The sequence below is a fragment of the Ciona intestinalis genome, chromosome 9 (genome assembly GCF_000224145.3).
Source record: "Ciona intestinalis chromosome 9, KH, whole genome shotgun sequence".
NCBI lineage: Eukaryota > Metazoa > Chordata > Ascidiacea > Phlebobranchia > Cionidae > Ciona > Ciona intestinalis.
In genome coordinates this window covers 1,282,347-1,296,460 of record NC_020174.2, presented here as the reverse complement: position 1 = coordinate 1,296,460, position 14,114 = coordinate 1,282,347, and the positions used below count along the sequence as shown (strand labels likewise).

The following is a 14,114-nucleotide window of genomic DNA, read 5'->3' as shown; positions in this document are numbered from 1 at the left end:
CACCGTCCCTGAAGTGTTGCGGGATGACGTTCCAAACGTAAGAAATACACCACGTTTTTCATACCAGATGAGTCGTTTAAAGATTTTTTACATAAAAGATTATTTAATTTATATTCTTTCTTGTAGCAGAAGTTTCAGGATACTTTTCTTTCTCTATTAACATGCCACATAGATAATCTTTTTTACTTTGCATTAGGAGCAAGCATACTCCAATCCTCGTCTCCCACCCCATCATCTTCCTTCGATGACTCTGATGATGATAACACGGCACTAGGGGGTACTAGAGTGGTTTCCTGGGTCGGGTTGTCCTGGTAACCATTAAAATCAAACATTGAAACTTTTAAAAAATAAAAAAAAACAATTATAATTTTTGGTATAATAGAAATAAATTTTGCCAACATTAAGGGTTGTATATAAATAAACAGAAGAAAATTAGGAGGAAAACAACATCTTTAACTTTGTGTTTCATATTTATTATTAAGAGAAAACTGAATGAAATAGACTACAAGTACTTTATTTTTGTTCCTTAAGTTATTATTATTCAAGTTCTACATTCTTTATTTATTTTTATTTATTAAGTTTGTGAAGTTTTGTTACTAGAGAATAACATACCATGAGACCAAACATTTAGACAAACTTGGTTCATTACTTCCTAATTTACGGGACTTACTTTTATTTCGTTGGGGGCAAGATTGTCTCGTAATCTACTAGCGGCCTCGTGTGGATCGAAGTTATAATTCTCGGTAAGTTTAAGACGCATGCGAGAGAAATTTTCATTGTTTGATAATTTCCAATATGTTGGACCTGGGTTTCTGGGGAATAAACAGAATTCATGAGAAAACATTTAAATCTGTTGATTCATAAAACATAAAAAACTCCCAAGCGGCCACAAGGTGTGTGAAACAGAACATTGCACCCATGTTATAACAACTTTTGCTGATCACTTTAAAGTTGCATTCATTTGTTAACAAAACAAAATACAAGTTTTAGAATAAATATGCAAAAGCATGTATAAAAAAGGTTGAAAATATGGTTGAATAAGACTTATAAAAAAACAACAACGGTATCCTAATTCAAAGATAAAATCAACAACACAAGTTTACAAGTTCATGCAAAACCACCCCCTCCCACCTTTCCCTCCACAATCCCCGTTCACTTGCGAGGAACCTCTTTGCAGCCCTCCACTGTCTCAACACTGCCACCATCTGGTTGTACAGCGACTTACTATTCTTACTTTGACGATCTTCCTCACTTTCACGTTGAGCGAAAAAATCCGATTCAAACTGTGGAAATAGAGGTTAGTAAAATAAAACTCGATTTTATATTTATAACACGCAATTCAGCTGAGAATTATATTTAGTTTTGAAAGTTCTATTTAAAGATAAGACTTTGTTTGTTATTTGCTCTAGCCTAATGTTACTTATATGGCAGTGTAGGAAGGAACACAAGCATTTTTGGAATAGAATTTGGTATAAAATTAAGAAAAAGTAATTTTTCGCAAAAAAAATAAAAAATTCACACTAAAGAGATTTGTTTGCTATTCTTTACTTAAGGCTTGTAGAAAAATAAAGGTTAGAAAAGTCGCATTAAAACAAGAAACTTTGAAATTTTTACTTGAGCTTTGAAGCGAAGCCTCATCTCCCCTCTCTCTCGCCACCTAGTGTGGTGATCAACGTTACATTGCTCCATCGCTCGTTCCCAAAAAATCTTCATGGAGGTTGAAAGTTCGGAATATTGTTGTGTGATGTACTCAGATGAGTTGGGTTCAACCTGAAGGAGATAACATGTTACAATATCTTCAACTCTAGACCACTTTGTGTTTATTATATACAAAACAATATCCCCACCTGAAAAACCATGCAAAAAAGTAACTGCGCCAAATAACACAAATGCATTTTTCCAACTTACACAAGCAGATATGAACGTGGTCCATTCATTCGATTGACAATATTCCAAGAAATCATCAAAGAACCGATGACTGCCAGTGGTAGGGGGTAGCTCGGATAGGTAAGGTCCCATGGTTAACCTCTCAAAGTTTTTATCAAGCAGATCTCGAATAAGTGGCACCACGAATTCCTTCACGTTGCTATCCTCTGTGATGTAATAATGGTTATTATGTTATTGGCACCAGGTAGAAGTGTAAAAAATATATTATTTGACAAGACACTTTAACAGCAAACCCTAATAATATCTCTGTATATGGCAGATGAAACCGAATCCTTAAGAGATTCCAAAACAAACAATTGCCAGACAGAAGATCTCATTCACATTTATAATAATGGTTAGCAATAAAAACGTAAAAGAATTATTTTGAAATTTTCTGTTGAAAATATTATTTTCTTATACAAAAACATTATCTAAATAGATAACTGCAGTGAAATGTAGGATTGCATAAGAACAACTACTACCACGACTAACCTACTATACTATGGCACACAGATTCATGAAGACCTTCCAATAAATAACAAACTTCTTTAGTTGAAGCTGGTTCTCGTGAATGGATGAGGTTATGAAGTTTAGCTGAAGCCATAGCAACTATTTCAAGGTTGTTTGTTTTAATGCAACCGATGAGAAGTTTCAACCCAATGCTGGCCATCTCCTTCCATTCACTGCCTTGTACAAGGTTGACCTCCCATACAGACATAGCATCATACAAGGCATACAAATTCTCCATAAGCTGTAGGAATAGCGGAGTAAGGAATCTATTTTATGAGCTCAATATTTTTTAAGTTTTGCATAAAACTTTTTTTACACTGAGGAAATAAGAACTCAGAGCCAGGGGTGGTAAGGTAAAAAGATTGCCATAATTTGGGGCCTGATCAAAGAAACAGAAAAGACAAGCCCAGTTTAAAGCTTATTGACCCTTCTGTTTAAAACTATTGCACCTAAGTACACGTTTTTAAGAAGGTAGAAAACAGTCATACGTCCCATGTAGTATCAGAATGCTTCACACAGATACTGCCATAATATATAAACCACACAAAATACACCACAACCACACCCACCTTCCCAGTCCACAAATCCAAATTCTTCTCTCCCTCGTTTTCAAGAAAGTCGTAAATAAACCTGATGAGCTCGGCACCATTTTCCGACGACTCAGCATCTTTTGAATAATTAACTTCCCTCATATCGCTTAACGCGGCTTCCACGCAATGTTCGAGGATAGATCCCTTTATTTTGTCACAGTCGCATATAAGCGTGTAGCATTCAGCTATGTTGGTAAGTGAAGCAAGCATCTGACCTCGCTCCTGTGATGTCATAATGAAAATTGTTACAAATATTATGTAGTTTTAAAAAATATAAAGCAGCTTTCATGTTTGAAAACTTTTTAGCACGATTTACTGCAAGATGCTCAAATTATTACTACGCAACAGAAAAAAATTAAGTCCTAAAAATAGCGTACTGTAGCGGTTGCAGGATGTTTTATTGCGAGCGGTAAACTAAGAGGGCGAATGAACACGAGACGCGGTATTTATACGGAAGATAAACATGAGAAAAAGGCACTAGTGTACGCGTCGGCGCACACACACGTGGCGGCCCGCCACAGTACTATAAAAGATACATCATTCTCTTTTTCTTACTGTAAAATATCATCATAGAATACAAAAGTTTTGCCATGCAGTATACCCACAAGAAAACTAACAATATAAATATAAGTCTCACCATCCAAGCTGCCTTTGAAGATCCTTTAACACCCCTCCACATAAGAAGGAAGACACCTTCAACAAGCAGGTCAACAAGATCGCCTTCAAGTTTCGTTCCATTACATTTAACCACCACATATTCCTGTGGGGGGAGGGGGGGTTAATATTTCTTTAATAACTTTGCCATTATTTAACTAAATGTTAGGATTATATTTGTGGTCACTGTAATTTTTAGCTTTTTTTAAGCATTTTTTGGGTTATAGTTTAAATAAAACATTATTTGGGCTAAAATTAAAAAAGAGTATCAAAGAACAAGGAAGAATTTAATTCAGAATTATTGGAAAAGAAGAAAGTTATATATAGTGCTGTTGGTATGAATTAGTTTTAAAACAAATGGTAAATTTACATTTATTGTGTCGCAGTCAGAGAATACAGCCGATCCGTTAGATATGCTGTGTTTCTTTCCCATCTCATGAGGTGAGAGGTCAAACGTAGGTGAAAGGGTCATGGGGTCATACAGCGACCCTACTGAGGGTAGGTGGAGCTCATTAGGTCGATGCTTAGATGATAGCTGGCCCAGTGACACAGATGAGGGAAATTCACTCAAGTTTTCAGAAGGTAGTTTTGTAATTGATGAGTTGTCTAAGTTGGAACCATAAGCTGGAGGTGAAAAAGTTTAATTAGTTGCTTCATAAAAAAACAACTAAAAAATCCAAAATTAAAATTTATACACTGGTAAAATCAAAGAAGTTCAAGTTTATAAGAATTTCCTTATAATTTCAAACTAAAAAATGTAAAAATCCAAAATTAAAAGCCTAAATTGTTAAAAAGTTTATTCCAGTTATAAATTGCATCACCCACCAGCAACTGAACCATCAGTCTCCGAAACGTCGTTGATTTCTATGTTTGAAAGATCAAGGTCTGATGGACAACTCGTTAATCGCTGTTGGGGTAAAATAAAAGGCTAAAATTTGCTCAGGTTACACTAAGTTTAACTACTAAATCATTCATATATATATATATATATATATATATATATATATAGGAATTTGGACTTAGATGGTCAACTCGTTAATCGCTGTTGGGGTTAGAATTAGAAACAAAAGGTTAAAATTGGCTCATGTTGCATAAGGTTTGATTACTAGAACGAACATATTTATATATATGTATATATATATACATGGATATGGAAATAAACAGAAATTGACACTTAGGGTATAAGTTTTAAAAATCACCACATCAAGTAATAAATGTTAAGAACTTATAAAATAAAAATAATACATGGGAATTAAAACATTGGCTTACCCCTTGATATTGAGAGGTACGGTCAGGCTCCAATATAAACAACCTCGCCATGGTTTTCTGTGGAAAACATTAAAGAATTTGAACCACTTATTATTATTCTGTTAATGTAGTTCTGACACACTGTAGTTCATGGGATATTGGGCAACTCTGGCATAAACCCGAGCCTAGGTCCCCTGGCCTGCCTAAGTGCTCGACAACGACCTTACACAAATACAATAATTCAAATTATGTTAACGAGTGTGTTAACACTTCCACGTTACAGTAGAAACACCAACACAGTTCAGGCATTATAGTGGTTTACATTTCATAAATGGGTGAGGATGATTATGCATTTGTCTTGGTCTTGAAAAGCAGTTGCATTAGTAGGATCTGAACCTGAGATATCTCAGTCTCTTTTTTGCATGCCAACACACTAACTTAATGCAATGCTACATAGTAGCCCACATAACATGTCATACACACCTGCCAATCCTTTTGCTTGGCACAATCGGTTAGAAATGAAGTTTTGGAATAAGCCAAAGTTAGAAATCGTTGGCAAGCATATTTCTTCACAGCAGCTGTGCTTTCATGAAGTAAATGAAGAATTGCAATGAAAGTAGCGCTGTCACAATCTGTAATATTAGTTAGAATGATTCTTAATGAGATATGATATCTTATATTTGTCAAATATAGAAAATCCCATTGATTAATGTGGCAAATACAGTATACCAGGCTTCTGATCGTACGTATAGTTCAAAAAAACAAAGCTATTTTACGCTAGTTAGAGGTTATGAAACATGCGTCACAGTTGTTTCATAATTGGGATAACATGTCCCCTCCGCCATCCGTACCAGTATGCCTATGTTATCTATAGAAAACACACAACATCTCACTAATAGACAATAAGGACCACCCTAGTTTTCCAAAATTTAGGCACCTATGGCAGTACCCCAGGTATTCTCAACGTTATAGGATATAAGTACACAACAACAATAACTCACCAATTTCGACAGCAATATCCACCCATAATATACCAATTAAAGACAATAACATCAGCCCCAGGTACTCTAACATTATACCTAGGATGTAAAAACACCACAACAACAACTCACCAATTTCGACAGCAATATCCACCCATAACGCAGCAAGTTGAGGCGACACTCCGGCATCTTGTAGTTGCCACAATATCCCATGTAATCCAACAGAGGTTTGTTTTAGAAGGTTTTTATGTTTTTCACCAACTTTACGAGCTTTGAATAATAAAATGAAGAACTGCAAGAATTAAATTATGGTAAATATTGTTTGCAAGCAATATTCTGTCATGTTAAATAAAATTAAATGTTGAACTATATATATACGACATGAATGATGAAGAAATAAAGGGAGGTATATTGTAAGCACAAACTTTTTATAAGAAAAATTTAAGTTATGTGTCATTAGGCTAAACACTAAGTGGACATTGCTCCAACTCATTGGTCACTAATAGCTTATTGTACTTGAGCATTGGGGTAATGGGCCAACTCCCAAATCCTATGTCATAATGAAGGACCTCACTCATGTATAATTGAATAGAAGAAAATAAACCATACATACCTCACATACACCTATTCTGACTTTGTCAGGAAAATCAGGGATTCCAAGTAAAGCATAAAAACAAGAAGCACATCTTGGTTCGCATAGTAATGTACATAGCTGGTCGCGACATTGGCACATCCATAGTGATTTGAGTAGGTTCAAAATCTCACATATCTGAAAAACATAGCGAGTTGTAAGAAATTCCATGATTCTGACTCTGATCTAATGTTTAAATAGATAAATGATTCTAGTTTAGTAAAAACTCAGTGATAATGTGGTGCTACGAAAACGAAAAAAACAAAATTCAAGTCCAACCACTAGTAGTAATAGAGAGATATATTTTTGTGAGTGTCAACTGACGCCTAACATTCCAATATTAAACTTAGATGAAAATGTTACAAGCAGAATAAATCCATGTTTTAATTCTCTTTTATAGTCCCATTTACAAGCAAAAAAAAAAATTACAAAACTGTGCAACTGCAAACTTACGACGCTAAAACAGCGTTGCTAGTTGTTAAAACACGAGTAGGAAATATGGGACATTAAGTGATAACAGTATCCATCTCACTCCACAGTACTATATATTTTAAACGTTATAAATATGGAAATTTAATCACACAATCTACTCCAAATACTATCTCTAACACAAAAAGTATTAAAAAATACCAAACAAAGTTTTTAATTAAACAATCAAACCTGCATTTCATTCGAACTTTTTGCCGTTGAGATAAAATTCAACAACGCCATGACCTCATCCATGGTGACATCATCAGTGATGTAATACTTGATTAATCCTAGCAGGGAGGATCGGATGTTGCGAGCATTGACATCGTCTACATCCGGATCAGGAGAGCTGAAGGTTTTAAGGAAATAAAAACAACTAAAGATGTAATGTTAAGGGTTCCTTGGGGGCTGACAAACTTGGTGTCAAAAATAGGGCGACATTTCACAACTTTTTGGTGATATTATCAGTTTTTTAAAAGGTTTCTGACATCCTATGTTTTAGCGCCTTAGTTTTACACCCAAAACAGCTTTTTACTGTGATTTTTACTAAGTGTGTATATAAATAAGCAGAGCCAAAGAATACAGTATTCAGAACATTAATCAAAAAGCTTCTGTGTTTGACAATTATGAGCGTAACTGCATTTTAACAATGTCACCAAAGATTTTGCTAAAAAATAGAAAAATGTGCTGATGTATCTGTAGCATAGTATTCCCATGATACACAACACAAGAAAATAAAAACATCTACGATTAACAAAAAAATATGTGCTTATATAAAAAAGAAAACAAAAAAATCTATGTTTTTTCTTAATACATACCAGTAGTAAGTCTTAATAACATCAAGAAAATATTGAACGCCAAAAGTTGATCGGAAATCCTTCTTCTCCTCTTTAATGAGCGTGGATAGATATTGAATATGTTCGTATTGTAGATCAGGACCAACCAGACACCAGATGCTGGGGTAAGGTAAGGTCATAATATATATAACATCATTTATATTTATCTCTTTAAATACAATACCAAAGATCAAATTAATGATAGACTAAATAGTACGGCTTTAAAATAAAAACGCAAGTTATTAAAACATGGTGTGAATAAAAAAGAAAGGAATGGTTATTTTAAATTATCTTTAATAGCTAGTAGTTGGTTTAAAACACCAAATTAGATCTAAATCCTAATTTTCCTGGGATGATGGGTGTTGAACCTCACCTATATTAAACATTATTGCGGTAGCCACTAGTTGAGGACACTTACCGGAAATCAAACAGTAGATATTGATAAACATCCATAAGAATGGCATTCCCTGTGCTTTTATAAGATCTTGATGTTTGTACCATGTGTTGTAAAGATGATAGGAGTTCAGAATCCAATAAACTTACAGGAAGCTGAAAAGTGCAAAATATAATGTAATAACTAATAAGGTGTCTCACATTTGGCCCAAAACTAACTCTCATATTTGGCCCCAAACTAAATTTTCTAGAGCTGTATGCAACAGGCTATCTTAGATTTTAATTTTACAAAAGAAATAAGAAACCTTTAAGCAATTTTTGTTAGTTTGATAATATTTTAAGGCACACACGGGCCTTGTCATATACACAGGAACAAAAGTTATCCAACAATATATAACCCACCTTTTGTAGCAGAGCGCCAATTGTAGCGATAGTTGAACTCTTGATCATCATTTCAGAGTTTATTGAATGGAATCCTTTCAATGAGCTGCTACTAGTGGTGAAGTTGGTCAACATGGTCAGGAAGTTACGAACAGGGTTTGAAGTAGGGGCGTTGGCCAAGATGCCAACTTCAAATGAGTCATCCAAACTGGAAAAAAACAGGAAATTTATGTGTTTTACCTAAGAATACAAAAGCCTACAATGGTAGCAGCATCCAGCCTTGAACTCAGTATCTCTGAGTTAAGCAGACAAGCTAACCACTGGTACTATTACTTCAAGATATTAATAGACAAGAAGAATATAAAAAACAATATCTACTAAGTTACCAGTAATCCTCATTTTTCTTCTCAGCTGAATTCATGTCATTCATGTACCTTGAGTGGATAACTTCTAACAAAGGAGTGAGCACCTTTACACCTCCTATGCAGTTAATGGAATCCTGTGAAATTATAAATAAACGTTTGTAAAAAAAAACAAAAACATGATTGAGTTCCAATGTACAGCCAAAAGTATTTGAACCAAACATAAAATGTGATACAGTTATGATACTTTGTATACCCTACAAGCCTACATAACTGTTGCTGCCAGGCATTAGGCCTTTTAAACTTGGTATTTATTTGTGTACAAACATTTCAATGTCCAATAGAGGTGGTCTTTATTGTAATTTACCCTACAATCTTTTTATACAATCTTTGAAAAACATTACAGAATATTTGTAGAGTCTACCTTTACATCCCATGTAAATATCTTATGGCCAGTGAGTGTTCCATTCCTTGGAGGTTCATTAGAAGATAGATCCCTACATGTGTGTCTGTAGCAAGCCTTAGCTTCATAGTAAAGCACAATCTTTGATGGTGGAACGTCATCAAACGGGGAATCAGTAGTTCGGTTGGTTTGCCACATATCAGGGCCTGTGTATTTAAATCAAATCAATATTCAAAGTGATGTATTGATATATATAAGCAAAGTTACTAGGTTTTGGTCCCTTTTTTGTATGATTAATTTTGTTAAATAAAACATTAATATTATGAATAAACGTTCTAAACATGTTTATATAGTCAAGTTTTTAAATGAAGATGTTCATCATATACCATAGTAACCCACTATTTATTGCTTGGTTGACCATCAACAAAACTTTCTTTAAAAAAAACTGATTGAATTGTTTTGGTCCTAGCCCAATAACAATTTGTGTCAACTATCAACAATATATCTATTTTATTCTATGTAGGGAAGGTTAGTGTCAGGGGCCTTAGGATTCATGCAGTTTTGGTCCAATACCTTAAACAGAATATTCCATGAAAATGCATCTAAAGTATTCTTACCTGCCGCATACATGGATTTAAGTTGTGTGTCTTTTAAAACATCGTTAAACACGGCAACTGGACCAAGTTGCCCCAACAGCGAGGTAGCTTGCCCCCATATTTCATCCTGACTCCCGTTGTCAATGGTGACCACTCTGTCCGCATTCGATGAATTGTTTTCGCTAAATGTAAAAAAAATTTAGAACATAGAAAACTATATTTTCCAGTTGCCAGTTACAAAAATATCTGACAAAACAGGAAGATTACAACAGAAAACTTACATGCAGCGAAAAAATTAAAAGCCGTGTAAAACAACCATAATTTGAATAAATTAACTTATATTTATGTGTATAAATGTACAAAAAGCCCACAGTGAGTTTCAACTGAATTATTAAAACTGCTGCACCTAGAAGACAAACAAAACAAATATAAAACTAACTTGGCAAAAGCAAATGAAGTAGAAGTGGTTGGAGTTCCCGTCGTACGATGACCCGATGATCCAATGTTACATAAGGTGAATGCAGATGATAAAGTGGGGAATCTATAAAGATTAAGTTGTTGTCATGCCTTGATATTGCTTCTACTTGTACTGTGTCTACACAAAGTTAACGAATTCCAAACCCAATCAATTTAATCCCAGAACATATTAGTTTTTAAAGCCACTAATTCCCAACCGCCTTTTTTGAAAGTTTACATTTTTAAACTTTTTAGCACAACTTAGCACAGCAGAATAGTTTTTCGCAACCTTTCAAAACATAAAAAAAACGTTTCCTTCAGCGTGACAGAACTTGAGAGAGAATGCTCTTGCAGTTTTCTAAAACTTTTTAGGATAATTTCCCTTTTTATAATATCTTTATAAAGTATGGTATGCATGGTCACCTGAGGGAAGTAGAGAGTTTCAAACTATCGTCGATATATATTTGTAACAATCCGTTTGAACCGAACATTTTCCTTGCAGGTTGGTGAGTAATTTGCACACAATGCTGGGGTGGAAACAACAATATGTGATTAATTATTCAACATTGGATTAGGTTTAGTGAGATTAAAGGATTTGTTGATGTGAGGCTTTTAGTTTGAACATGGCTCGCATACATAGTCGAAATGTTTTAAATTTTGAATGAAATCATTGTTAAAATGCAGTTTACACTCATAGTCATCAAACATAAGAAACCTCATTGGTTAATGCAGTGAATGCCAATACTTTGGCTCTGCTAGCTTGTAGACAACTGGTAAAAGAGTGAAGGTTTTTCTAGTTTTAAACTAGGGTGCAAAAACATGACTTCATCTCTGTTGCAAAAGTTGGGGTGCCCCAGACACGCCTAATATGTATATGCACTAAAAGCTATTTTTGTTGAACTATAACATGGACTTTTTTAAAAAATTAATAAACATGGAAAAAGCATGCCCTGAGACATATGATTTAAGATTTAGTCCCTTTTGACTATTATTTGTTCAACATTTATCTTCATATTTATATTCTATGTGGGTGGGGTCTCAAAATAGCACACGATGGGACCTGAGGTTTATAGCAGAGTTGGCCCATTACTCCAACACCTTGTACACAACACTGACCCAGTTATTATCAGCAAGTGGATATTCATTCAACATCACAGTGTAATAATTCTTCTTTGTACTAACAGCAACTACAAGTTGACAGTCAGGGGTGAAGAAAGCTTCCATACCAGTGCCTTGGTCTGTAGAGAAACTGAACACAAGAAGAAAGTCAGTAAAATCAAATCATTAAATTTCACTTTGAACACAAGAAAAAAAGTCAACTACTGTTAATAATTTTTCAAAATTGATCTTTTAATGCATCGTAAATTATATTACCAGACGCAAGACAAAAATTGTTTAGTAATATTTACGGTATTATAAAATGAACAGTTTTAACAGTATTACATTTGGCACTTTACCAACAAGAGATTATTGTATTCAAAATAGTATTTTTTCGGCTCAACTAGTATAAAACGTTACTTTTATTCCACATTTTGTCTGCCATTTGTTTTAGGAAGCAAAAATAATAATTGAAGTTTACCTGTATAGTTGCCGTCTTTTCCTCCCCCTTAGAACAGATGGTATGAACTCCAAACAAACCCAGCAATGCAAACTAAAACCTGACCCTCCCCACTTTTTAATAGTGGGTGCTGTGATTCCCTGAACATAGAAATTATTAGGTTATTAATGAATATCCGACTCAAAATTAGAATAATATCTTTTATTACAAGTGTATGGATGAGGTCCCATGCCAATGCATGCCATCGCCTAGGGGTTTTGTGGACGAACAATCAAGGTAATTTTTTACAATATACTCACCGATGTGCTATCTTGTAAATCAAAGAAATATCCAGGTTTTTGCTCAGAAGGTTCTTTTGACGACATTTTTGATAAACATTTCATAATGTTGTCAAAATATTTGTTCTGTATAAGGTAAAACAAGCGTCTATGAATAATGTTTACTGCTAATACTCAAACTACAGCATTTTTATTGGATAAACTAAAAAAATACATAAGCAAAAACCATATCTTTCCTTCAAAACTCATTCAGTATAATCGACATCGTCTTTCTATATTTAGCCATCAGTAGTTTGTACTTTTTTAAATTTTAACAAAATCTGTGCAAACATTTTTTCAGGCATAACTTTATTGAATTAAAAGGAGAATGTAATATAATTCGGGCTTGTATAACATATATAGACAAGACTACAGCAGTAGGAAAAAGCCGTGCACCCCTAGCGTTACATTTATGTAATGACCGATGACCATCGGCCAAAAAAAGGTTCAAAGCTGGTACGAGGTGTTTGAAACAGAACACCTATGTTCTAACGAGTGCCGTTTCCCCGCCACAGGAGGATAAACAAGTTACATTGATTCATTCAACTCAAAAGCTAATACAAGGTCAATGAAAAAATAGCACCCGTTTTATACTGACTGCCCAAGTTTAATTCAACCATGTACCCACTACCCACCATATGAGGGTGTCTGGGCGAATCTTGTCTCATAAGTTCAACAAGTGCTGCCGTTTGTCGTGGAGTGATCGAATAAGAACCCAACTTCTCAGTTAAACTCAGCAAATTTAACACCGTCTGCTCGTGTAGGTCTTGATATTGTATTAACATTACTGTGGAGGGAGGGAGTGGGGTTATTGGCCGGTTTGATACTACCAATACTATACTGTTATATTTCAAACTATTCTTTGAAAAAAAGCAAACTCTGTGCTAAATCCCTTGTGTCTCGCCATGGGACCTTAGCGATATAAATAAGAATACAAAAACACATACGTTATACAAAGGTATTTTGCATACTTGTGTTTAAGTAATTTCAATTGGGGGCAAAAGTTCTACAAAACCATAGATTTTACTAACTTAAAAAGAGCCTAATTTAACAACTTACACAAAAAGAAAATTGGATAAAGTTTTGCTGTTAGCAACAATATTATAATGACAAATATGTTTAAAAATGCTTAGCTTACCAATTATCTTAGAAAGTATCTTGCAATGGCCGGCAAGTATTTTATTTGCAGTGCATGAAGTAAACAAGGTGTTTAACATGGAGGATAACCATACTTGTTGCTCTGACTGGAAATAAAAACTAAGTTTTAACAAATATATGTAAATGGCAACAATAAAACATGCGTAGTCATTAGGGCATAAAATAAAAAAATTCAAACCATCAAAAAAATGCTATGTCCCGGAGAAAGAGAAGTTATGTTTCAACCCCCACATTTGATTTATAATTGAAACAATCTGCATGATTCATGTATCTAAATGCAATTAATATTACGTAGGTTAATTTTGTTTATAACACAGAAAACTATGTATTCCTGTTGTTACTTAATAATTTAATAAAAAACATTGTAAACATCTTACCTGCTTTATTTCTGGCAACCAATCAAACAACATTAGAATAATGAAGACGTTTTTGATTGGGTTCGATAATATTGCGATATCCGTCTCAACCCCCTGTCATGTTAAGTATGATGTCACAATGGCATCATGACATCATAAAGGAAAAACAAAAAAACAAAAAAATAATATAGAAAAATTTTTTTTTTAATTTTAAAACAATATAAACATAAAGCAACAGAATGAAAAATAATACTAAGTGAAAACATATCAGCGACACTTGCAAAAATAAAA

General features: G+C 34.1%; 1 protein-coding gene across 2 annotated transcripts in view; it reads right to left on the bottom strand.

The window, feature by feature from the left end:
- LOC494369 (neurobeachin-like protein 1) overlaps positions 1-14,114 on the bottom strand; it is a 28,846-nt gene that overhangs the window by 8,402 nt on the left and 6,330 nt on the right. For both annotated transcript variants that reach the window (XM_018813194.2, XM_009861329.3), the window contains 29 exons: positions 13,845-13,937; positions 13,448-13,553; positions 12,945-13,096; positions 12,292-12,396; positions 12,014-12,132; positions 11,551-11,683; positions 10,858-10,961; positions 10,418-10,519; positions 10,000-10,160; positions 9,404-9,588; positions 9,004-9,116; positions 8,639-8,825; positions 8,262-8,392; positions 7,826-7,963; positions 7,200-7,356; positions 6,522-6,677; positions 6,041-6,200; positions 5,412-5,560; positions 4,950-5,006; positions 4,506-4,587; positions 4,051-4,304; positions 3,664-3,786; positions 3,006-3,248; positions 2,419-2,677; positions 1,909-2,093; positions 1,615-1,770; positions 1,132-1,283; positions 671-812; positions 187-308 (listed from right to left, as the gene is read on the bottom strand). In XM_018813194.2, coding sequence (XP_018668739.1) covers positions 187-308; positions 671-812; positions 1,132-1,283; positions 1,615-1,770; positions 1,909-2,093; positions 2,419-2,677; positions 3,006-3,248; positions 3,664-3,786; positions 4,051-4,304; positions 4,506-4,587; positions 4,950-5,006; positions 5,412-5,560; positions 6,041-6,200; positions 6,522-6,677; positions 7,200-7,356; positions 7,826-7,963; positions 8,262-8,392; positions 8,639-8,825; positions 9,004-9,116; positions 9,404-9,588; positions 10,000-10,160; positions 10,418-10,519; positions 10,858-10,961; positions 11,551-11,683; positions 12,014-12,132; positions 12,292-12,396; positions 12,945-13,096; positions 13,448-13,553; positions 13,845-13,937 — 4,226 coding nt within the window. The remainder of the gene's footprint in view (positions 1-186; positions 309-670; positions 813-1,131; positions 1,284-1,614; positions 1,771-1,908; positions 2,094-2,418; positions 2,678-3,005; positions 3,249-3,663; positions 3,787-4,050; positions 4,305-4,505; positions 4,588-4,949; positions 5,007-5,411; positions 5,561-6,040; positions 6,201-6,521; positions 6,678-7,199; positions 7,357-7,825; positions 7,964-8,261; positions 8,393-8,638; positions 8,826-9,003; positions 9,117-9,403; positions 9,589-9,999; positions 10,161-10,417; positions 10,520-10,857; positions 10,962-11,550; positions 11,684-12,013; positions 12,133-12,291; positions 12,397-12,944; positions 13,097-13,447; positions 13,554-13,844; positions 13,938-14,114) is intronic.